The 23,288-nt window shown below is 54.6% G+C and overlaps 1 protein-coding gene across 5 annotated transcripts in view; it reads right to left on the minus strand.

Moving 5' to 3' along the window:
• The window catches only part of ATOH8 (atonal bHLH transcription factor 8), a 139,597-nt gene that overhangs the window by 109,456 nt on the left and 6,853 nt on the right, over positions 1-23,288 (minus strand). For 4 of the 5 annotated variants that reach the window (XR_007513706.1, XM_049857613.1, XM_049857616.1 and 1 more), the window contains exon 2: positions 17,903-18,094. Coding sequence is in view for 4 of the 5 variants with exons in the window: in XM_049857613.1 (XP_049713570.1) it covers positions 17,903-18,094 (192 nt within the window). In the remaining variant the exon portion in view is untranslated. Of the gene's footprint in view, positions 1-3,212; positions 17,398-17,902; positions 18,095-23,288 lie in introns of those variants that run through there. The other variant, XM_049857615.1, reaches the window with a different exon arrangement.

Consider the following 23,288-nt stretch of genomic DNA (forward strand, 5'->3'; position numbering starts at 1 on the left):
TTTGGTGACTATTTTCCCACATACTTTTCCTATGCTTACATATTCATATATCGCATTTTATAAAAATGCAATTTTGTCGCCCAAACTGACTTGTAAGCTGGTTTATATTTTTTCTTTAAACGCTCAAGTCTGTACATCTTTGCATTTGACAGACCTATTTGCACAACATCTTCTCCAAGGGCCAGGCTTTGCTGAGGTTATTCTGGGCTCAGGCACAGAACTGGGCTTCTGGCCTCCAAATATCCCAGGGAACTGGAAGCAGGTACAGGCCAGCCCACCCCCCGCACCTCCCACCCCGCCTGGCCTGGGCACCACGGGCGACAGGCAGGAAATTTATGAGCAGTTGGACTTGGCTACTATTTGTCCGAGGGCGGGAACATAGTGTGACTCAAGGATCACAGCGTGTCCCAGCTGGGAGGGCCCTCGGGGTCCCAGGCATCTAAGAGTTCCAATGTTATGGTCAGAGTCTCTCTGGGGGGCACGAAACAGGAAAAAATTTCATTCTTTCGACATTTACTGAGTTTCTACTAGCTGCCAGGCCTGGGGAAGGCCTGGGGCTAAAGCTTCCCTGCTGTAGGGCAGCTGACCGTCTAACCACAGGAAAAAGCTGGAAACCACTGCAGCTGGTACCAGCTGCCCATCCAGTCGATTCTGACTCTGGTGACCCCACGTGTGTCAGACTAGAACTATGCTCCATAGGGTTTTCAGTGGCTGATTTTTCAGAAGTAGATCGCCAGGCATCTCTTCTAAGGAGACTCTGGGTGGACTCAAACCTCCTACCTTTCAATTAATAGCTGAGTGTGTTAGTAGTCAGGGACTCCACTCAAGGTGGTAAACGCTGCCAATCCCACTCGTTCCTTTTTGTGCTCATCAAGGCTGCTCAGCAGGGAGCAGCGGCTACTGAGATTGCCGTGGGCGCGCAGCTAGATGTGCAGATGAGCTGTTCGTGCTAAGGAGTTGCCTGCCCCGCAGGCCCCCAGCTTTCTCAGGGCATAAACTGGTAGGGAGTGTGGGTGGGCCTGACAGGCCAAACTCCTCACGTACTGAGGCCAGTGGATATGTCCAAAACTCAGAGCAGTCAATGGCATACAGAAGCACTTTCCTATCTGTAAGAAACAACTGCTGCACCAGTGTTGAGGATGAGAGCAGGAAACCCCGCAGACCTCTTCCCGTGCTAAGACACTAGAGGTGGAGCCGGCTCCCAGGTATCCTGGGCAAGCATTTATTGAGCACTTACTTATCAGATACCCCACACTGTTCTAGGGCCAACTAGAGTTGTGTCACTGCTGTCTCCCCCGTCCAGAACAATGAAGGCCCGCTTAAGTCCAACCTCTTCACCCCACCAGCCCCCACTCCACAGCCAGCTGGGGAAAATCCGATTCTCCTCTGAACTCCTAAAGCACTTTATCCCACCTCTTCCTACATCCCTTGGTGCCATGAATTTGTTGGTGTGATTGCCATCATCCCCTCGCCCACCCCACACTTCACCACCAGCTCCCTGAGGGAAGGGGCCACCAAGTCCTGGCACCACCATCTTCCCAAGGGCTGGGAGAAGAAGCTTCTGACTCTGCGCTACCTCGCAGCACCATGCTGCTTTCTCGCACACACTGCCTCACAGGATTCCTGTGAGGTGGGTGTTGTGCTTCAGTTTTGCAGATGAGGAAATGGAGGTCTGAGTGGGTACCTCGCTTGCCCTAGGCCACACTGCTAGGAAATGGCAGAGCAAGGCACAACCCCTAGAGACCTCAGAACTGGCAGTTCCCCAAGCCATCCATTCAGCTGCCACCTTCCTGGGTTCTAAGAAAATCTCAGCCTTCGTCTCTTTGAGCCCAAGGAAAGGCAGCTGATGTGGGAGGCCTAGCACCCCCAGAGCCAGGTCCAGAGTTCACGAGGAGCCTGCTGGCCCAGCAGGGGACAGTCAGAGAGACCTGAGGCCCCACTGGGCTGACGGCTTCTGGAGCTGTGGGCCACTCTGTTTCTCTCTCCATTCTCTCTCTGTGTGTCTTTGTGCCAACTCTCTCTTGGTCTCTGCCTCTCTGTGTTTCTCTCCATGTCATCAGTCTGTCTGTCTGTCTTGGCCCTCACCCCACCCCATCCAGTACAGAGGGCTGAGCTGTCCTGGGCGAGGCCTGAGGCCCAGCTGTCTGCAGCTTCCCATCTGCTTCCTGTTCTGTGATGCTCTCCAGCCAGCTCTACTTGGCTGCATGCTGCTCTTCTGGACCCCAGAAGCTCAAGGAGTCTGTGACCTTACCCCTAACGGGAGGAGGCTCCCAGGCTGGAGGGGAGCAGACAGCTGGGTGGACAGGTGGCCCAGCCAGGTGAGGAAGGCTCTGTTCACTTGGTGCTTCCCAGTGGGCCCTGACTCATGACCCTCACGCACAGCCCACACACACTCCATACACACACAAACACAGACACACAACCACTCTCGCCCCACCCCCTCCTCATCAGGCCTGCTTCCTCAGCGGCTGGGAATTGCTACCCCATCACCCCTGCACCTCACAGTGCCTCTCTTCCCCCGTCCTTACTGCAAACTGACAGCAGGGGGAGACAAGTCAATTTAGGCCAAAGCGCTGGCCAGCAGGCCTTTGCAAATACCACACTGGCTCCAGGAGACCCCAGGAGGGACTCCAGCTGTGGACATTTCAGGACCAGTGGGGACAAGCATGGGGTGGCTGGGAGAGGCCACGAGCCCCCCTAACCAACAACTTGTGGTCAAGTTGACGCTGACTCTTGGCAACCCCATGTGTGTCAGAGTAGACTGTGCTCCACAGGGTTTTCAATGGCTTGTTTTTCAGAAGTAGATTGCCAGGCCTTTCTTCCAAGGTGCCTCTGAGTAGACTTGAACTCCAATCTTTCAGTCAGCAGCCTAGCATGTTAACCATTTGCACCATCCAGGAACTATAGCCCCCTAACCAAACCAAGCCAAACCCATTGCCGTTGAGTCAACTCCAACTTGTAGCAACCCTATAGGACAGAGTAAAATTGTCCCACAAGGTTTCCAAGGAGCGCCTGGTGGATTTGAACTGCCAATCTTTGGTTAGGAGCCATAGCACTTAACCACTGCACCACCATAGCCCCCTAGGCAGCCCAAATAATCAAATGACTTCAGCAATAACAGTGTGTTCCATACAAACACAGTCTTAAGAAAAACACTTCTTTAGCCTTTTCATCATCCCTGGCCCCTCCTAGGTGGAGATTCTGGATCCACTGTGGGATCCAGGCAAGGGAAGCTGAACATCTCTGGTTGCACTCTTTGGTCACTGCCCCCTGCCCATCAAGGACACCCCAAAAGCAGCTTCCAGATGCACAAGGGAGAGGCCAAAACTAGGAAGAAAAATGATTTTTTCATACACACACATGCACACAGGCACACACACGTATACTCACACGCACATACAAGCACACACACCCCCAGTGGCATGTAATACTTCATGGTGGTTAAATGTGCCAGCTGTGACATCAGACAGCCTCCATTTCAACCCCGACTGTGCCTCCTTTCCGTCACCTATAAAATGATAGCAGTCATCTACCGCATAAGGTTGCTGTGAGGACTAAAAAACCTAACAGCTGCAAAGCCAAGCGCTCAGGTTAGACACCCCCAGTTCAGTGTCCCCCATTGCCCATCAGCTCCTCAAGGTGGGGTCTGCATCTCCACTTCTGATCTCCAGCACCTCACTTCGCACTGAGCAGATGCCCGTTAGATATTTGTGGAAGACAACTGAAAACACCGCATTTTCTCATGCTTTCATTCACTTGACAAGTATTCAGTTCGTGCCAGTCTCCGCTCAAGCCCTGGAGACAGCACAGGGAGCAGGACAGGCAAGCCCTGCATCCCAGGAGTATGAGCCACTACAGAGAAAGGAAGCCTCGTGTTCTCTGTGCCAAAACGACTAATGCACTTCCCTGCATTCTCCGTCAGACGTTACTGAATGTACTTTAGCTTCCTCTGGACAACTCAAGGTCAACCCAGGAACATCAGTGGACAAAATACTCCCTAGGTCCCTGAGGCTACGGGGTTCTCTGGCCCTACACTAAACAGCCCCAAGCCTCTTGGCTTTTTTAGGGCTCTGGCTTTGCTCTGAAGTGTTTTTCTGTTCCTTCCCACACATCAGACTCCTGGCTGTGATCGCGGGTGCTGTGAGTGCACCTGCCCCTAGGGGCTGATCTTTCCCCTGCAGTTCAGTGTTTCCCTTCCGCTGATTTGATCTGAGACTCCCGAGAGCCAAGCTTGTAAGAAGAGTGCTCAGGGTAGGGGCAGTGGGCTCTGACGGAGGCCCAATGGGGCTCTCCTATGAATTACTGTACTTGACCTTCGGGAAATGTGAGTTAGCTCTACATTCCAAAGGGTGGGGCCTTTGTTTATTCTGTTCTCTGGTGTGACCCCAGCACCTAGAACAGTGCCTGGCACACAGTCAACACTCAAAAATGTTTATTCCTAAATAAGTATGCAGGACCCTTCGCACTTTCTTCATCTTTCCTGCTCATGTAACTGAAGGGATGGAGTAAGTAAAGAACGGCTGTGTGAGCATGTGGGGGGAGGGGGCCCTTTGCAAATAACCCCGCTGCTGCCCACCCACCTTCTGTGTGTATGAGGTGATTGGGGTGGGGATGGGCAGGAAACCAGGCATTGAGCTTCATCACTGTTGGGGGGGCGGGTGATTCTCAACAATGCCTTGTCTTTGTTCTCCAGCTTCCGGTGGGCTCCAAGCACACTCTCCCCAGGGCTGCCCTCCAGATGCCCAGCTGCCTGGCTTTGCCCTTCCCTGCAACTGGCGGGCCATCTCGAAGGGCTCCTGATCCCTAAGTGGGGCAAGTTTTCAAAACCTCAAAGAACACCGACCAGCCCCCAGTGTGCACTCCCTTCCCACCTGGACAGGAGGCTGTTCACCTGATGCTGACAGATGGTACCTGTTAACGCCCCAGCACGCGTGTGCATGCACACACATACATGCGCGCAGTAGAGGGACTGACAGTGCCCTCTGCCTGGCAATGGAATCAAGTCCTCGGGGAGCAGGCCCAATCTGGTATCCATTCTCCAAGTCACGCGGTGGGTAGGAGACACGCGGGTCCCTCTGCCACCTTGCTGGTGGGCCAGTGAAGTCCACCAGCCACCCCTCCTGGCTGTGCAGTGTCCACAGGTCACAAAGCCCTCCTCACCCATCATTTCCCTGAGCCTCACACACGGACACCTTTACCTATATTTATAAGGAAAGTGGAGTCCAGAGAAGGCAGGAGCCTGAGGTTACAAAGCAAGCCCGCAGCTCACACCTCATCTCTGAGGGAGCAGACGAGGACGGTGGCCTGGGCTCAGAAGCACTTGTTTCATGGGGGTGGGCAGTTTTTGAGGCCCCACCTGCCCTGCCCTGTTGTGTGACCCTGTGTGACTTCACCTCTCTACCACCCAGCCTTCTCTTCCAGCTCACATGGTTAACAAAAATGGACCTCATGAGGTGGTTGTGGGATTCAAGGAAAGAACGAGTATGGAAGGGCTCTATAAACTGTAAAGTGCTGTGCAGAGGCCACCGGGCCTGGCCTAGTCCGTGAGGTTCTCAGTGCCATCAACCAAAAACAGGGCTACTGGCCACCACTTCTCAGGGCTGCAGTGATCACCAGGGCCCCATGAAAGCGGGGCTCTGAGGCTTGAGGTTAAGGTCAGGACTCTGGTTAGCACCACTATCTGGCCTGAAAGGGGAAGACTAGACTGTAGCAACTCAGGGTCAGCCCCCAGGGATGAGCCGTGTGGCTGATTACCCTACTGCCCCTCCTAGCTGACCAGAAAACCAAACCCACTGCCATCAAGTTGACTCCGACTTATGGCAGGCAACCCCACGTGTGCAGAGCAGAACGGCTCCAAGGGGTTTTCAAGGCTGTGACCTTTTGGAAGCACATCACCAGGGTTTTCTTCCAAGGCACCTCTGGATGGGTTTGAACCAGCAGCCTTTCAATTAGTAGTCAAGCGCTTAACCATTTGCACTACCCAGGGACTCCTTGACAGCTGATAGGCCTGATTTCTTCCTCCAGTTCAGGCAGCATGCTCTTAGAGTGAAGATAGGGGTGTCTGGTAAGACTGCCCTGGTGAGGAGGAAGGCTCTTGCCAGCGAGACCCCTGCCCTTGCCCCTCCCTTGGACACAGTGTGAGGATGAAGGGCTTGCTGCAGCAGCCACCGTGCAGCTAGGAGGCACAGACCTAAAGAAGCCCGGCCATCTCGGAGCCACGGAGCCGTGAGAACAGCCACCTCCCTCCAGACTTCTGAACTGTGCAAAACTCAAGCCCCTATTAGTTTAAGCTGCTGGGTGAGGGTTTTCAGTTATCTGGGGCTCAAAGCTTTCCTCGCTGATTCAAGAGAACAAGAGGTGCAGCTTTGTGGAACAGGGTCCTGGGGGAGCCCGGGAATATCTTCCTGGCTGTGTCCTGAGGTCCCCTAGCTAACCTTTTCTTAGAATCTTCGCCTACAGACCAGCTGTGTGGATTTATTTTAGTTGAAGGGATAGTGTGTTATCATTTGGGAGCCTACTATGTGCCAGAAGCTAGGACACAAAGATGAAAGGGCTCAGAGACTAGCTAGAGAGCTGGGGGCCAAGCAAACAGTGTGTACTGGAATGACTGTAGCGGAATGAATGTGATGTAATGAGTGTAATATAATATCACACAATATATCACCTAAAAATATCATGTAATGCCATGACATACAATGAAACATACTGCCAAATGCAACAGTGTCATGTAACATTCTGCATCGTTATTTTATAGCGTATCATATGATGCTCTATTGAATTAGACTGTACCCATCACTGTGATACGGGCAGTGAGGCCCTGAGGAGGAGGCTGGGTAGGGGTGGTCAGGGAGGGCTTCCAGGAAGAACTGAGCTTCCAGAATGAGCAAGAGTTAGCCAAGCAGACAGGGGAGAAGGGCATACCAGGCAGAAGGGACAGCATGAGCACAGAGGCCAAAAATAGCCCCTTTGGGCTAGGAGTTCCACGTAGCTGGAGTATAAACTGGGACGCTGGGCCTGACCAGCTGGAACCAGGTCACTGGAGGGAGAGGTGGTCAGGTGTTCTGTTAAGTGGTCTGTCTTCTACCTTGGCCTATGGGAAGCCCCTGGCGGGGGGAGGGGGCCAGGTGTTCTGTTAAGGGGTCCGTCCTCTACCCTGGCCTGTGGGAAGCCCCTTGGGTGGGGGGTGGGGGGAGTACTGAGCAAGGGTTCGAGGCAGTCAGGCCTGGCTTTCAGCAAGCTGTTGGGAAGGGCTCTCGTGGACACTGATCAAGCCAAATAAAAAAAAAAAGGCAGCCCCCAAATGGCCAGAGGAACTGAACTCAGAGTGGGGACGGGAAGGCCTTAAAGGAGGGAAAGGCTCTCTACTTTGCCCTTTAGAAACATTTATGCTGAGGAGCCTATGGAAGGCAGGGTCCGTTGTTTCCAGTCTGCTGGGATGAGTAGGACAGGTAGGCAACAGCAGGCCTCTGGCCCCCTCTGGGCCTGCCCTCCACTGTGCCAGGTGCAGGGGCTCAAGGCTGGGTAGTTGGTGGGCCAGCCTGGTCACTCTGATGAGGGTATACAGCTCTGTCCTTCTGCTCGTGTCCTCTGGAACCCTCGGGAAGTCTGGGACCAGTGGCCACTCCTCCAGGCCCAGGTCCTCTCACCTCTGCCCCGGAAGGACAACTTCCCAGGCAAAGACATGGGAGGGAGGGCTGAGTTTGCAAAACAATCTCACACCCTTTATCCCAGGGATTCCCTAGACAGAGCCAGGAGGCAGGTTGGGCATTTTCCCGGTAGCTAAACGGGCTCCTTGAGGTTGAGACACTTGGCCAAGGCCACACAGCCACACAGCCTCTGGGGCAGTGCTGACGGACCCAGACACCTGCCCACAGCATCTGCAGCACCCCCCTCCTGGGGAGGACCCCACCAGCCAGCGCTGAGCCCTTCAGACGGCAAGATTAATGTGCCTTCCGTTGTGATAAACACAAATATTGGGTCCTTCCGGAGCTGCCATCTCGTCAACCAGGACTGGGAGGAAAACAGAGAAGAGGGCAGGAGGAAAGAGGTGCTGGGGCCGCCCAAAGTGCAGATGGAATGCAAAAGTGCCCTCCAGAGCCCCAGGTCCACGAGCAGTGAAGAGCTGGCCACCCACAGCAGCAATGACAGCCTTTTTCCATTGCCGGGCTGAGAGGCCGCCAGGGCTTTTGGGTCTGACGGGAAAGCAGGGATGTGGGTCATGGAAGGGGACGCGGGGGACTGGGAAGGGAAAGGGGAAGGCCCCAGCCCCTGCCCTGACCTGTAGTCACATCACCACCACCTGACGTGAGGGAAGCTGCCCCTCTCCCACTGCCCACCTAGCAGCCTGACCAAACACCTCCTCTGAGGCTCTGGAGGGGTGTGAGAAGGCAGGCAGGCCTTGCCCTTCTTCCCCTTTCTCCCCAGTGCTGGCCTCCAGTTGCCAGCCCTGTCCAGCCTGCCACTGGCCTCGGACAGGCTGCCCAGTGCCGGCTCCCAGGAGGTGCCCAGATTCCAGGCAGACGTCTCCCAGAAGCCTCTGGCGGCCGCTGGTTCTTAAAAAAGGCTGCCTGTCATACTGCAGTCAGCTGAGGGGCCGGGCGCCGGGGTGTTTATTAATATGACTGTTCTCCAAACCGTCTCCCCCGGCTCTTTGATGAGCCGAAGGGGGTATCCACATTATCTTCCACCTCCCACCCTCCCTCTGCACGTATGCTGTTCACATGCTTCTGTCGCTGTTTATTCTGGGAGATGGGTATAACCACACTCTCTGCTGCCTGTGCTGGTTTATGACGATGGATCAGCCTGTGCCCTGGCCACACCGAGCCCTCCCAGACGCCCCCTTTCTCGCCTGCCCCCTCCAGCGGAGGTTTTATGAAAGCAGTCGTTCAACCATCTCCAATTTTAACAGCTTTGAGGGGGAAAAAAAAAGTTCTGCGGCGTCCAGGAGAACTAATTAGGGGGCCTTCAAGCACCTTCAAGGAAGAAAAAATCACAACTGGTGTAAGAAGAGGAAGAAACAACATTAAAAGAAAACAGGAGGGGAAAATAAAACCAGAGATAAAAAGTGAAGAGAAGGCAGCGGCGCCTGAACAACCAGAACCCTAGCCGCCAACTTTTACCGCGGCCAGCCCTGTTATTCATAAGCAAGTTTCCTCTCTCACAAAGGGCCTTTTGCACGGTTTTCCCCGCTCCTCCAAACCAGCTGCTCACACTGTTGTTCCTGAGTGATGATGAGGCTCTGAAAGGGTTTTTTGGGAACAGATGGCCAGGGGAGAGCCGGGGAATGTGCCAGCAGAGGGCCGGGCGGGCTGCCAAGGCCTGCGGTGACTGAGTGCTTGGGCTTCCAGCTCGCGTGCTTTCTCTGCCCTCTGCCCTCTGTGGCGCCAGCAGGCCTTCCCAGCGAGCGCTCGGAACATCTGGAGTCTGGGCCTGCCAGGAGGGGGGGCCGTGGTGGCCGGGCGGGGGACCCTCTGTTCCAGCGGAGCTCCCATGGACTCACCAACAGGCCCGCCTCACAGAACAGCTAATCAAAACCACAGCGCCCAAATGGGAACCAGGCGCACTCCCAGCTGCAGCCAGATGCTGCCAAGCGACTTAACCCGGTGTCAGGGCTTGCTGGTGGTGCAGCGCTGGGGGTGCCCCGAGCTGATGACACCCCCCCCAGCCACCCCACCCCCCACCACCGCCAGCCAGCTATTGGCTCCCTGCAGCTCCATGGAGCCTCCACGTGCTGCCACTGAGTGGCTTACATAAGGGCTGCTTGCTCCGGGCAAGGCTGTGCACCCCACATTGGCTGGGGGCCTCCCCAGGCTCAAGCCATTGTGCTGGGCAGTGGGTGAGCCCCGGGGAGCGGGTAGGCACAGGCTCTGGCATCCACAGGAGCTGGAGAGCTCAGAGTTTGAATCTGAAGAGACCAAGGCTGGATACTGAGCTCCAGCACTTCCTGGCCGCATGGCCTTGGGCAAGTTGTGCCCTTCTCTTGGCCTCAGTTTCCCCATCTGTGGAATGGGGGAAGTGGTCCTAACTTGTGGGTTAATCTGATAATCGGTAGAGATAATGTAGGCAAGGTGTCTGGCACCCCGTGGGCACTCATAGCATGGTGGAGGCAATAGCTGCTGGTGGCCTCTTTACTGGCATTATTACCATAAGCAGCCAAATGGCATGCGTGTGCCTTGGTATGAATCAATGTACTTTAAAAGTCTAGGGGTTCCTGAGTTGGTTGCACTCAGGCCCCATTTTAAGGGTCTAGGACGAGGGGTTCAGGCTGAAATGCTGCAGAGGGAAGAGTCCCACCCAGAACTATTCATCATCTGCCTGTGGCTGGCCAGTCATCCTTGCACCAGGGCCACTGCCCTTTCCTGAGAGGTTCCTTCCTGGGGTTCCACGGTAAGCTGTTATCCTGCAGCTGTAAATTCGTGAGATTTACTTTCTGGCACTCAAGGAGAAAATGTCAGCCCTTTCTCACATGGGATCCTGTTTAACCCTCTCAGCAAGGCGGTGGGGAAGGAATATATGCCCCCACCTTATGGATGGGGAAACCAGGGATCAGAGAATTTATGTAACATGCCCAAGCTCACACAGCTAGGAAGTATCAGCACCCAGACTCCAACTCAGGTCTCCAATCCAAAGCTCTACACTTCACCTACTTCATAGTGTTGATGGGGGTCTCCCAGGCATACTCTCGTGTGCCTTAAAGCTTAATGACAGCACCACAGAGAGTCCAGAAGAACCATAGGCTTCTCCTGACTTGACCCCCCACCCTACACAGATAGTCTCTCTCCAGCGTCCTGGACCAAGGGCCACAGAGCCTCTGCTGAGGGTGTCCAGAGAGGATCTTGGCTCAAAGAGGTGCTCAAGGGGGGGTTCTCTGAAGGGTCTCTCTGCAAGGGTATCAGTTAGAGCATCAGAGGGACTGGCCATGTCTCCATGACTTTCTGAGCATGAATGGCTGGTTCTTCCTCACCGTGTCTGAGACCCTGAGTTGTCATTCTACGCTGACTGCTGGGAAGAAGGGTGGGTATCTGTGAGTGCTGTGAGGAGGGAAGTAATCTGACAAGGGAGAAAAGACGAAAGAGGGTGAGGAGAGAGTGAAAGGAGAAAGGAACTCAGCAGCTCCAGCCTCGATTCTACCTCGGGACCCCCAGCGGAACATCAGAGGCCAGCGTCCAGGGCAAGCCAGCTTTGAGTGCACCTGAGGGGCTCCCCAGCTAAGGATCCCTCCAGCCCAGCCTCTGCCGAACTTGTGGACTCATGGTGTCAAATGTGAGAGGAGAAACAGCAGCTGAGAGAACACTCTGTCAGAACAAACAGCTGGCGACAAACGTCTATGTAATTGGAATGCCTGGAAAAATAAATCGCCTCCGTTTTTGAGACTAGAAGGGAATTTGATGGTGGTTTCCCACCCAGCCACCCACTCCTCTTTTATCTCAGTGTAGGGGAACTCTACAGGCTTTGGAAGTAAATGGTATCTACCTCAGTGACTTGGCCCAGGGGACTCACCAGCCACACTTCCATTTGGGGCAGGACAGGGAGGCGGGCATCCCCTGCTTTCTGGCTAGGTGATCTCGGGCAAGCTCCTCGAGCTCTCTGGGCCTCCATTTCCTGATCTGTCCCAAGGGGCAATACTAGCACCCACCGGAGGGTTGCTGTGAGGACTGAGCCAGGAGAGACCGCGGACACACTCAGCATCACAGCTACCACACAATACATGTCCTATAAACGTTAGGTATTATCGGTACTCCTGGGGCGCATTGCACTGGGGTCCCCACAGTCTCTGTTAGAGACCTTTCCAATCAGAACAGCCCTCCAGGCCTTCAAATCGGTGTGAAATGCCTGTAACGGGCCCAGAGGAAGTGGGGGTAATACAAAACCCGTTAAAACAAACCTAATGCGGTCAAGTCGATTCCAACTCATAGCAACCCTGCAGGACAGAAGAGAACTGCCCCATAGGGTTTCCAAGGCTGTAATCTTTACGAAAGCAGGCTGCCACAGGAGCAGCTGGTGGATTTGGACCGCCAACCTTTTAGTTAGCAGCCGAGCACTTAACTACTGCACCACCAGGGCTCCTGGAGGGTAACACAGGGTCAGTTGTTCAGGCAGAAAGAGGGCCTGAAGTGAGGCAAGACCACAGCTTGGAAAGTCAGACTGAAAAGGGCCTTTGACTCCCAATAAGTGCTCACTTTACAGAAGTGGAGACCAGCCCCAGGGGCGACTATGTACCTGGTAGGTAGGGCCAAGGCCAGGGCAGTGCCTGCACACGGGGCTTGGGTCCAGCCAGGTGGGAGCTCTAGGACTCAGCTGCCTCTCACACTCCAGGGTTCCAAGAATAGGCCACAGAGGAGCAGGCGTCACTGGGTCCTTCCTGAGGCCCAGGATCAGCCTCCCCAAAGAAAGAGACCCTTCAGAGTACCCTCTGCTCTCACTGACCCCAGCTGCCCACTCAGAGCCTCCAGAACAAAACCAAATGTGTCGTCTTGGTTTGTGCCCAGCACTGAAGCTACGGAAGTCTGCACCCAAGACATCCTTCCAAAGAGCAGCCAGGCCACTTCGGACCTGTCATCACTGACAAAGTGTCCCCTCCCCAGAAGGCAGCAAGGGAACACACACCTGACTGCTGCACCCAGCTCAAATGCCTTCCCTGGCTCGGGATCATCCCCAGATGAGAATGGCCTCCCCGCCTGGCACACACCGTTACCTTCGCATGGCCCCTGGGGACCTCAGCTGCTGTCCAGACCTCCGGGACAGCGCCTAACCTGGTGCATTATAGTGGCCTTGTTTCCTGCTCCCAACCCAGGCCTGTGAGCAAGGCGACTCTGCCTTACTGGTTGTCTTACCACCAAAGCTTAAAGGACATCCTCAATGTTAGTTATTATTACCATCATCGTTACTCAAAGGCTGAGAATCACCAGAAAGGGTACCCTGGAGTGTGCGACAGCGTCCTTTCCTATTCCTCAGGTCTGGCCAGGCCGGCCCAGCCCAGGTATGGAGAAGCAGCTCGGCCACCACCGCCTCCCCCTCTTTCCCTCCCCCGCCCTCCTCCTCAGGAGCTCCCAGGAGTTGCTGCTTTAAAAACAGGAGCTGCGGAAATGTGGCTCAGAGCCAGGTGCTTAACGTGCATTATCTCCGGCTACAGGCCAGTCAGAACTGAACTCTCCAGGGCCCATCCCCGACTCCCACCTCCGCGCTCGCCTCTCTGCTGGGCGGCCTCCAACCCACCTCATTGCATTACCAGGCCTTCCACACGGGGTTCCGAACCCTCAAAGTCATGTCCTGGGAGGCCCAGAGAGGGAGGACTCACCAGTGGAGGGGATAGGGGTTCCCCAGCCCCACCCCCCCGCAGGGAAGGGCTGAGATGAGAAAGAGGATGAGCCTGGGGTCTGGGGTGTGAACCAAACCCCTTTTAAATCCAATTTTTAATCTAGGGTCAGGTGGAACACAGCAGCTCTTCAGAACTGGAAGGGGTCTCAGAGGGTACTAAGTTCAATCTCACAAGGAGGTGTCCTGAACAAGGGTAGCCCAGTCTCTCGGGGACACAGTAACCCTGGAGACAGCCATCCCCATGTGGGACAGCTCAAATGGTCATTAATCCCACTGGTGATGCTACCTCCAGTTCCTCTCCCTTGGCATGGAGCCCTGAGGGCCACAAGCAGCTACAGCTGCTGGGGCAGACACCTGTCCACAGTCCCCACGGCCTTTACGTCCCAAACCGTTGTCCTCCAGCCTGCGGCCCTGCCCGACAGGCCCATCATCAGTTACTCCTTCAGCCTGAGGCCCTACAGCCCCAGTGAAAATGCACCCACAGTGGAGGGAACTATGAAGTTGTCCTCCACACACCTTGTGAATTAGCTTCCCAGACCACTGCTGGGTAAAGGAGTTGGGAAGCAAGTAGGCCCACGGGAGTCATCTCACGTTCCAGGGAAGAACAGCAAGGGACCCCCAGCAGCCCTGAGCTGCTTGGGAGAACGGAGTGCCTGAAGTCAGGGCGAGGGACGCTGTAGAGGAACTGCATGTCACCGTCATCCAGACCCAACCTGGGCTGAAGTCCCCCTCCCAGGGCCCTTTCCCAGTGATCCCCATGGGACAGCTGTGTCAGGCAGCCCAGGGTGGGGGCCCCAGGACTGCGTGTGAATCCAGACCCTGTGTGGTGGAGCCTGCACGCCGTAAATGCGCCTGCTGACCCAGAGAGGACAGAGCGACACCTGATGGGCAGGTCTGGGTTTTCACCACGCTTCCACCTCCCGTGTCTGCAGGGCTCTGGACATTCTCCCCTGCCCACTCGGGCCCCACACAGCCTGCAGCTTCTTATCAGCACCTGGTGGCTGCAGGCTTGTGTTAGGAGCAGGAATCCTTTGACTTGCTTCTCCTTTTTCTCACCTGACCACCCCTCGTTCCCAAACGCTCCAGACCAGGGAGTGTTCAGCTGCTGCTTGATGGCGGGGACCCTGTGGTGAACTGTTCTGTGCCTCCCCCTTATCTGGCACATAGTGGGCACTCGATGTTTACTGAATGAATGAAGACATGGAGAGAGAAGGGTATACCATGGAGAGAGAAGGGTATACCAAGGAGATCTCGAAGCCACCCTTCTCTGGCTGGGGGACCGCTGCAGTGGTCACATGTCCTACAGGGGCGAAGGTGAGAGATCACACAGAGTAGAGAGGGTGGGGAGGGAGAGGAGGCCTCTTGGGGTCTCTGGGCTCCCCTAGGACCCTACCTGGGTGCCAGAAAGTGGTGTGGCAGGGCTGAGCTCTATGGGCCAAGCATGTCCTCCGTCACTTCTCCCCATAAACACATACCAGGTGTGATTTACTGTTATACCTTTGCAAGCCTTTTCATAGAAACAGTCCCACAACTGAGGAAAAACTATTTGTTCGTCTAGCTGTCCTAAAGGGGTTGGTTCCCCCAAAAGAACCTCGGTAAACGGAGCTGGTCCTCAGAGGCCCAGCTGGGAGGCCTGGAGAGGAGGAAGCTGAGCCAGTAAGGCTCCAACTGCAACTCACATGCCTGGATGCGTCCAAAGATGTGCCCAGCTGACAGGACATCTCAAGCCCCCAAGCAAAAGGGAAAGGTGAGGGGCCCCCAAGGAGGCCAACAAACACCCTCCCCTAGGGTTGCAGTCCCCTCCTTCTTGATTGTCCAGACAAACTATTGGGGAGGGGGCATTTCTGTAAAGGGCTTGAATTACAACCACCAGTCCCCAGGGGCAGACTCAGGGTCAACTGGTGCGTCCTGAGTTTTTTCTTATGGAAAATATGTCACTGTGGATATAATCTGAGTCTACACAACCATGAAGCGCATTAGGGCAAAGACAGACCGGACCCCACTTCCCACAGGCCCTTTGGGGCAACTGCACACCCTACTGCTGGAAGACAGGCTGGGGGTGTAAGCAGGAAGACAGGAAGTACCCCGCAGCCTTGTTGTGGCAGCAGTTCCAAATTCCAAAGAATTCTGGGCTGGGCAGGGGGTAGGGGGTTTAGGGGGACTGGAGGGGTGGTATCGAGAGGAAAGAGACATGTTCCTACCCTGGAACGCCCATCTGTACAACCCCCTCGCCCCAGCCAAGGCAACTTCACCAGTTAAGAAGGATGAACCTCAAGGTCAAGCACTCTAGGGGCTCATCACCCTGCGGGTGGACAAGGCAATGTGGGTGATGAGGACGAATGTGCACTGACGCTCTCTTTAACCCAGACACGCACTCCATGCTCTCAGGCAGGAATGCATTTAGTCCTCAAGGTGACCCGTCAGATGGGTGTTTCCACCATCCCCATTCTATAGAGGAGAAAACTGAGGCTCGAATAAGTTCAGAAATAGGTCCAAGATTGCACAGCTGGTAGGTGCTGAGCAGGGCTGAAGCCCAGGGCTGTTTTCTGCTGTTAACCACAACCTACCACCTCAGTCTCCCCACCTCTATAATGGGGAGGTTGGACCAGATGGTCTCTAAGGTGTCTCCCAGCGCACAAGATCTGATATGTTTTCAAGAGAAGCCAAAAGCTCATCTCTGGGTGCATCTTCGCCCCACCCTTCCTTCCTTCCTCATCTCCCAGGCCTCCAGCCCTCTCCCCAGTCCAGGACACTGCTCACTTCAAGAAACCAGGGGAGGAAAGGGACTTCATACTCCTGCCTTCAGTGGGTGAAGAGGAGGAGGTAAGGTCAGGGGAGGACATGGGTGAGGCCAACATGGAGAAAACGGTGTCTGCCCACCCTGCTCATCCACAGCTCCGCAACCAGCCGGAATGCCAGGGGAAGTTCACCGAGAGTTTACAGACCTCCTTTGTCACCGAGTGCCGCTTGGAGCCATCAATCACGCCCTTAATTTAACCGTGTCACTTCCCAGAGGAAAGCCTCCCCATGAACAGCCAGTGGGCTTCCTCTCTCACCCACTTGAGGAGGATTTCATCTAATTGGTCCAGGTTAAATCACTCCCAGGAACGCAAAGTGCAGTTATGCTGCAGCTGCCTGGAAATCCACGGAGGGCCACCCCAACTCGGGGCCCAGGGCCTCGGGGAAACCTGGAGAGCCCAGAGAGGGGCCTGCTTGACAGGGTACCCCAGGAGGAAAGTCAAGGTTAAGGCAGGGGCAGGCCAGGAAGGAAGGAGGAAATGGAAGAGTGGCTGCAGGATGCCCAGAGTCATTTCGGTCCCCATCCTCCCCACCCCTGGATGCTCAGGGGAGCCCTCCTGCCACCAGGGGAGCCAGGCGCCTCGCACTGCTTCTACCTTCCTCATCATGTAGACTGGGTCCTACCCACTGCCTCGCTCCACCCGGCCTCATGTGAACAGAGGCCCCAAGGGTTGGGATGAACCTTGCCCAGCACTGCCTGGCACTGACGCCTGACCAGAAATGCCAAAGCACAGGTCATCTGCAGAACCACAGCTGCACCCAACACCTTCCTTCCTCCCATATTTCCCCAAGCACACAAGGCTTTGCACAGGCTGTTCCCTCTGTCTTGGATATTGTTCCCTGCTTCATCTGCCTGGTGACCTCCTGGTTGTCCTGCTGATCCGAGCTCAAACACCACTTACCCTAAGATGCCCTTCCTTCCAAACTCCTCAGGCAGGGGAGTTCATCTGCCCCACCCTTGTATACTTACAGGAGGGTCTCTCTGACCACCCTGGGAGCTGCCTGGGAGCCAGGACCACGTGTCTGTCATCTTTGTACCCCGCCCAGCTTGCTCAGCCACGGTTGGGGCTCAACAGGTCTCTCCAGAATGGATGAATGGACTTGTGAATATCACCCTGCCCTAATGCACAGGCTCAGATAGCCCACGGGCAAAGTCACACTCCCAGCACAAGCCAAAGGCCTCCTCTGGGCTGTCACCTGCTCAGGGGAGTCTCATCCCAACACGATATCTATCAGGGCACGTGGGAAATTCAGCACCAGAACATGTAAGGCCAGAAAGGGCTACAGAGATTAAAAGAAAAAGAGAGAAAACAAAACAAAACAAAACATCACCATTGAGCCAGTTAGATTCTGACTCATGGCGACCCTATAAGACAGAGTAGAACTGTCCCGTAGAGTTCTAAGGCTGTAATCTCCACGGAAGCAGACTCCCACATCTTTCTCTCCACGGAGCAACTGGTGGGCTCGAACCACCAATCTTTCAGTTAGCAGCTGAGCGTTTAACCACTGTACCACCAAGGCTCCTTAGTTAAACCTTCCTCCTTTAAGTGAGGCCCAGAGGCACTGGGCAACTTGCCCAAGGCCATCCAGCAGCCTGAGTCCCAGGAGTAGGGCCAGACCCATAATGTTATCTCAGGGGTGCCAGGAGCCCCGCAGCCCAGCAAGCCTCCAAGAGGCTGACCTCTGGCCCTTTTGGAATCCCATGCATGCATAGGGCACCCCAAGTTCCTGCCCCAGCCTCCCCTGTCCTCCCCTAGAGGCTGCTGCCCGAACAGCTGGCACCTACCTTGCGCTTCTTGGCGCGGCCCTCAGCCTGCAGGGTGCGGGTGCAGCGTTGCACACACTCAGAGAAGCTGAGGTTGCTGTGGTCGGCACTGTAGTCGAGGTCAGCCAGCCGTGCCAGGGACAAGATGTAGTTACAAGCGATCCTCAAGATGGCCAGTTTGGACAGCTTCTGCCCATATGAGTAGCACGGTACCTGGGGGTGGAGAAGGTGTCAGGAGGGGCTGCAGGTCCCCCTGCTGTGCACCTTGGCCAGGCAGGCGTGGGGCTGCTCGGGACAACTCTTGAACCTGTACCACCTGGTGGGGGAAGCTGGGCAGGAGAGGTGGCCTGGCCGAGGTATATCTAGGCCCTTGACCCTGCTTTTATTGCCTGTTCTGAGCACCCAATGATGTTACACACAGCGCTTAGGTCACGCACTCACAAATTCTTCCCATTTCACAGGGGGAGAAGCTGAGGCTGGGCCTCGGCCCACAAGTCAGTCAGTGAACTTCTGCATGACAGCCCTGCTATCCATCCTCCCTGAAGGAGCTTCTCTCAGGGAAGAGACATTTTTTGAGCTCTGATGTTCCAGTCACTCCTTCAGGGATACTTGTTATACTCGACACCTTCGGGATCCAACAATGAACAGTAACTTGGTTCCTGCCTCAGAGTACTTAAACTCAAGAGTGATGCGACAATCCCATAATGGAGACAGGCACCCGGGGGCTCAGGGACATACAAGAAGGAAGGTCCCAGTGCTCAGCTGGAAGGACACAAATATGGTTGGCTTTCGTTTTCTTCCTTTTTTTTTTAATCCCCTTTCTATGCCCGTGGGACCTGAGGTGCTGCTGGACATACAATAAATGCATAATAAATACCTACAAACCCAACCAGACTTGACTTGTTTGTCAGAGACTCATCGCCAGCTGTTGTTGTGTGCCATTGAGTCAGTTCTAACTCAGAGCGACCCTGTGTGGCAGAGCAGAATTGCCCCATCCGTAGGGTAATAAGATTAGGCTGTCATCTTTACAGGAGCAGATAACCAGGTCTTTCTCCCACAGAACCGCTGGGTAGGTCTGAACGACCAACCTTTCGGTTATCACCGAGCACCTAACCTTTGCACCACCAGGACTCCTTCATCACCAAACAGACCCTCGCTAACTGCACAGGGTTGTACAGGGTGAACAGACGGTCCCTCTGATTTTTTAACATTGTCCCCCGACGTTTTGCTGCATGAGCAAAAACCGACAAAGACTGACGCACACTTTTGAGCAGAGTTCCGTGTTGAGATGTGGAAACATGACAACAAAATCGACCTGATAGGCGCTAACTGACAGATCCTTCTGCTGTTGCCATGCAAGTTCACCTCAGTGGCTGAGGTGGACACCTCTCACCCCTCCAACCAAGACCCCCACCGTCCCCATCTCTGAGCTCTTCCAGAATCTATGAGAAGGATCCAGACCACCAATACCTGGGACTGATTAACCCTTATCCCACTGAGGTGGGACCCACAGGGCACATCCATTCAGCAAATATTTAGCGAGCAGCTCCTCCCCCCATATGCAGGCACTGGTCGAGGCCTGTGTTTCACAATCAGGGGCAATTCTGTCCCTCCGGGGACGGTTAGCAACGTCTGGAGATGTTCTTGGTTGTCACCAGCAGGGATGCTGCTGAACATTCTACAGGTCACAGGACAGCCCTGCACCAATAATTATCTAGTCCCAGATGTCAGCTGTGCTGAGGCTGTGAAACCCTATTCCAGACGCTGGGATAAAGCAAGCACAGGACACTCACCTCCCATCAGGGACGCTAACTGCATCATCTACTCTGATCTCACTTGAAGCTATACTGTCCAGGAGCTTTCCTGCCCTCCCCCCACCCCCCGCCCCGTTCCTGTACTCTGAACCAGGCTGGCTGCCTGCCCAGCCCCCATTCTGGCTTTAGAACCCAGTTATCACTGCTCATTCAAGGTCAGTGTTCTCTCTAAGCCTTGGGGGGCCATGTCTGCAGAGCCAAGCACAGGCCTGCCCAGAATGAGCCCTCAAAAGGGTTTGTGAGTGAGGTAATGAACGAATGAGTGAATGAATGAGTGACCTCTCTCCATCTTCACTCAGTGGCTCCAGATGCACGTCGTATGGCATAGCACTGAAGTGCATGTACCTTTTGTCACCTGGGCTCAACTCCTGGCTCTGGCTGTTCCTAGTTATAACTTTGGGCAAGTGACATAATCTCTCTGAGCCTCTGTTTCCTCATCGTATTGATAAAAGGACTGACCTCACAGAGTGGTAAGGGTTAAATGAGATGACATATGCATTGCACAGAGGGAGGCCCAACAGCAGTCAGGGTATTTGTTACAGTCAGTGGTACAGAAGGCCCCCAAGGAGGGAATCCAGAGACAGTGAGAAGCATACTGGAGGCAGGACACAGTGCCTGCTATCCCTCCCCTCTCCTCTCCCACCCACCCCACGGCGGAGGGCAGGGGACCCCTGAGAATGGCAGCCCAGGCCAGAGGAAAGTTTGTTGTTGACCCACTGCCATCGAGTCAATTCCAACTCCTAGCAACCTAACAGGACTGAGTAAAACTGCCCCATAGGATTTCCAAAGCTATAATCTTTACAGAAGCAGGCTGCCACATCTTTCTCCCTCGGAGCAGCTGGTGGGTTCAAACCGCCAACCTTTTGGTTAGCAACCAAGCACTTGAAAGTTTGTTGTGAATCTTTTTAAATTCTCCAGCAGCCAAGGAAGGAGTTCCTGAGTAGCACCAACAGTTAAGCGATGGGCTATTAACCAAACAGTTGTGGTCTGAACCCACCCAGGGGTGTCTCGGAAGAAAGGTCTGGCAATCTGTTTCTGAAAGGTCACAGCTGTGAAAACCTTATAGAGCAGTTCTACTCTGCACACATGGGGTCTCCATGAGTCGGGATCAACACGACAGCAACTAGTGTCTATGCGTGTGAATAGCTAAGGAATCATGCCTCACCTTAGCTAAGAAACCCAGGAAGTGGGGGGAGGAGGCGATGAGAGAAAGGCAGCCCTCCTTCGCCGCCCATGCACCGCCCCCTCCCATCTCACTCCCAGCCCTGGGCACAGCTCCAAACCCATCCAAGAAAAGCTGGCAGAACAATGCACTTTGCTTGTTCCCAACCACAGTCCAGAGAATCCTCTCCCGGCTCCATGCTGCTTTATCAGCCTGAACAAATAAACAAGGTCTGTGGGACAGAAAGGTTCCCGGTAGTCCTGGGGCAGGGGTGGGGGTCTCGGCCTTCTCCGAACCCAGCCTGATGGAGGCTTGGGGGCTGGGCACGGCTCAGTGACACAGGCTCCTAGCATTGTTTTCCCCAAGAGGAAAAGCTGGGAGATTCCCTTAAACACCCAGCTGTTTGAGCCCCTGGCCTGTAACAGCTGGGCTGCTCTGCCACTGGGAAGCAGGGATCTTGGGAGGGATCTGTCCACTGGGGTCCAGGGTCACTGGGAGACTACAGAGTAACAGATGAGGCCAAGGTCAAAGTGCCACGTCCTGGGCCAGTTTTGTCCCAATTATCACTTTGTCCCGTTGCATCTGTCACGATCCAGGCCTGACAACAAGAAAACCATCTACTGAACTCTTGTGGTATATCTGGCACCGTGATAGCTACTTATGGGGAATACTAACCCGTTTAAAAGTTTTCTGCCATCTGCAGATGAGGAAACCAATCACCAGCCAAGGCCTGGCTGGAGCCGGAAGCCTGTCAGACTGGCGCCCTAGGAAGGTACGTGGCCACCAGGCTCTCCTGGCCCCACCAGGTGTGGCCATACATTGGATGGGACACCAAGAGCACCCTCCAGGCAACCCACCTCTCTTCTCCCCTCCCCCGGAGACAGCTCTTCAGCTCACCTGGCCAACTCCAGGTCCTCCTGGTATTCTGCCCAGGATGCAGCTCCCTACCCTCCCACAGTCCAGCTCAGGGACACCCAGGCCTGGGCTGCTGCAGCAAAGTGGGAGTCTGGTGGCCCAGTTCTGGGAGGTTAGAGTAGAACAGAAAAAGCTGGCCTGAATTCCAGCCACTTATTGGCAGTGTGACTTCAGGCAAGTCCCTTCACCTCTCTGAGCCTCAGTTTCCTCATCTGGAGAGTGGGGATAACAGCGCCTGTGACCGTGGGCCCTGAGCCATGAGGACTACATGCAGACTCGCCTGAGCCTGTGACCATGGGCCCTGACTACTGTTCCCCTTCCTCTTTCCAGGGAGCGGGACCAGGCCACCCCATGCAGCTGGTAGAGGACTGGGGGGTTTGAATACAATGTCTATATTCATCTTTTAAACAACTCTATGAGGTAGATATGGAATCTGCAGATGGCAGAAATGGTTAAGCACTCAACTACTAACTGAAGGTTGGCGGTTCAAATCCTCCCAGGGGCACTTCAGAAGAAAGGCCTGCTGATCTAATTCCTAAAGATCGGCCATTGAAAAGCCTATGGCACACAGTTCTACTCGGAAACACATGGGGTCGCCAGCAGTCAGAATCAACTCAATGGCATCTGGTTTGGGTTTTTTTGCTCTTGTTTTTGTTGTTGTTGTTTTTAATAATTTTTATTGTGCTTTAAGTGAAAGTTTACAAATCAAGTCAGTCTCTCCCACAAAAACCCATATACACCTTGCTACACACTCCCATTTACTCTCCCCCTAATGAGACAGCCCGCTCTCTCCCTCCACTCTCTCTATTCGTGTCCATTTCGCCAGCTTCTAACCCCCTCCACCCTCTCATCCTTGTTGTTGTTTTTAATGAGGTAGAGATTATCACTTTCATTTTACAGATAAGCATTTGACACTTGGGGAGTGTAAGAACTTCCTGTGTCTCCCAGCTGGTGTGAGATGAGCTGGGTTTTGAAGTCATGGCTCAGCTGGGCTCTTCCCAATTAGCCATAAGGAACTAGTGGGGATTTGGATAAGTGTCTATAGCCTAAGGCATGTGTGGGGAGGTGGGCAGCCCACCCTTCTGAGCTACAGATGGAGGGTTCTGGACTGATGATCCCAGAGACACCCAGCCTTTGTGAGCTTACCTCTTTGAGCATCAACAGTAAGACCCAGAGCTCAGGACCCCCTACCTGGCCTACAGGGGCTCCACAGCCCTCCACTGCTCAACCTGGTCAGAGGGCACAGCGCCAAGGAGGATGCAGGGCAGCCTGGCTCCAGCTCTCGACAGGCTGCTGAACCCTCAGGAAAATGAAAGGAATTTCCCCATCCTTACTGATGGAATTTCTGAACTTCAGAGACGCAGCTTCTGTACTTTTCTCAAGGCCCCATATGCCCCTAAAACATTCCATCCCACCCACCCCAAGCTGGGCCTTCTCTCCAGTCCAGCAAGCAAGAAAAAGTGGGAAGGACATTGGACTGGGAATCCGAGGGCCTGCTCTACCCCGGCCACCCACG

The sequence above is a fragment of the Elephas maximus genome, chromosome 17, assembly GCF_024166365.1.
Source record: "Elephas maximus indicus isolate mEleMax1 chromosome 17, mEleMax1 primary haplotype, whole genome shotgun sequence".
In the NCBI taxonomy this organism is placed as follows: domain Eukaryota; kingdom Metazoa; phylum Chordata; class Mammalia; order Proboscidea; family Elephantidae; genus Elephas; species Elephas maximus.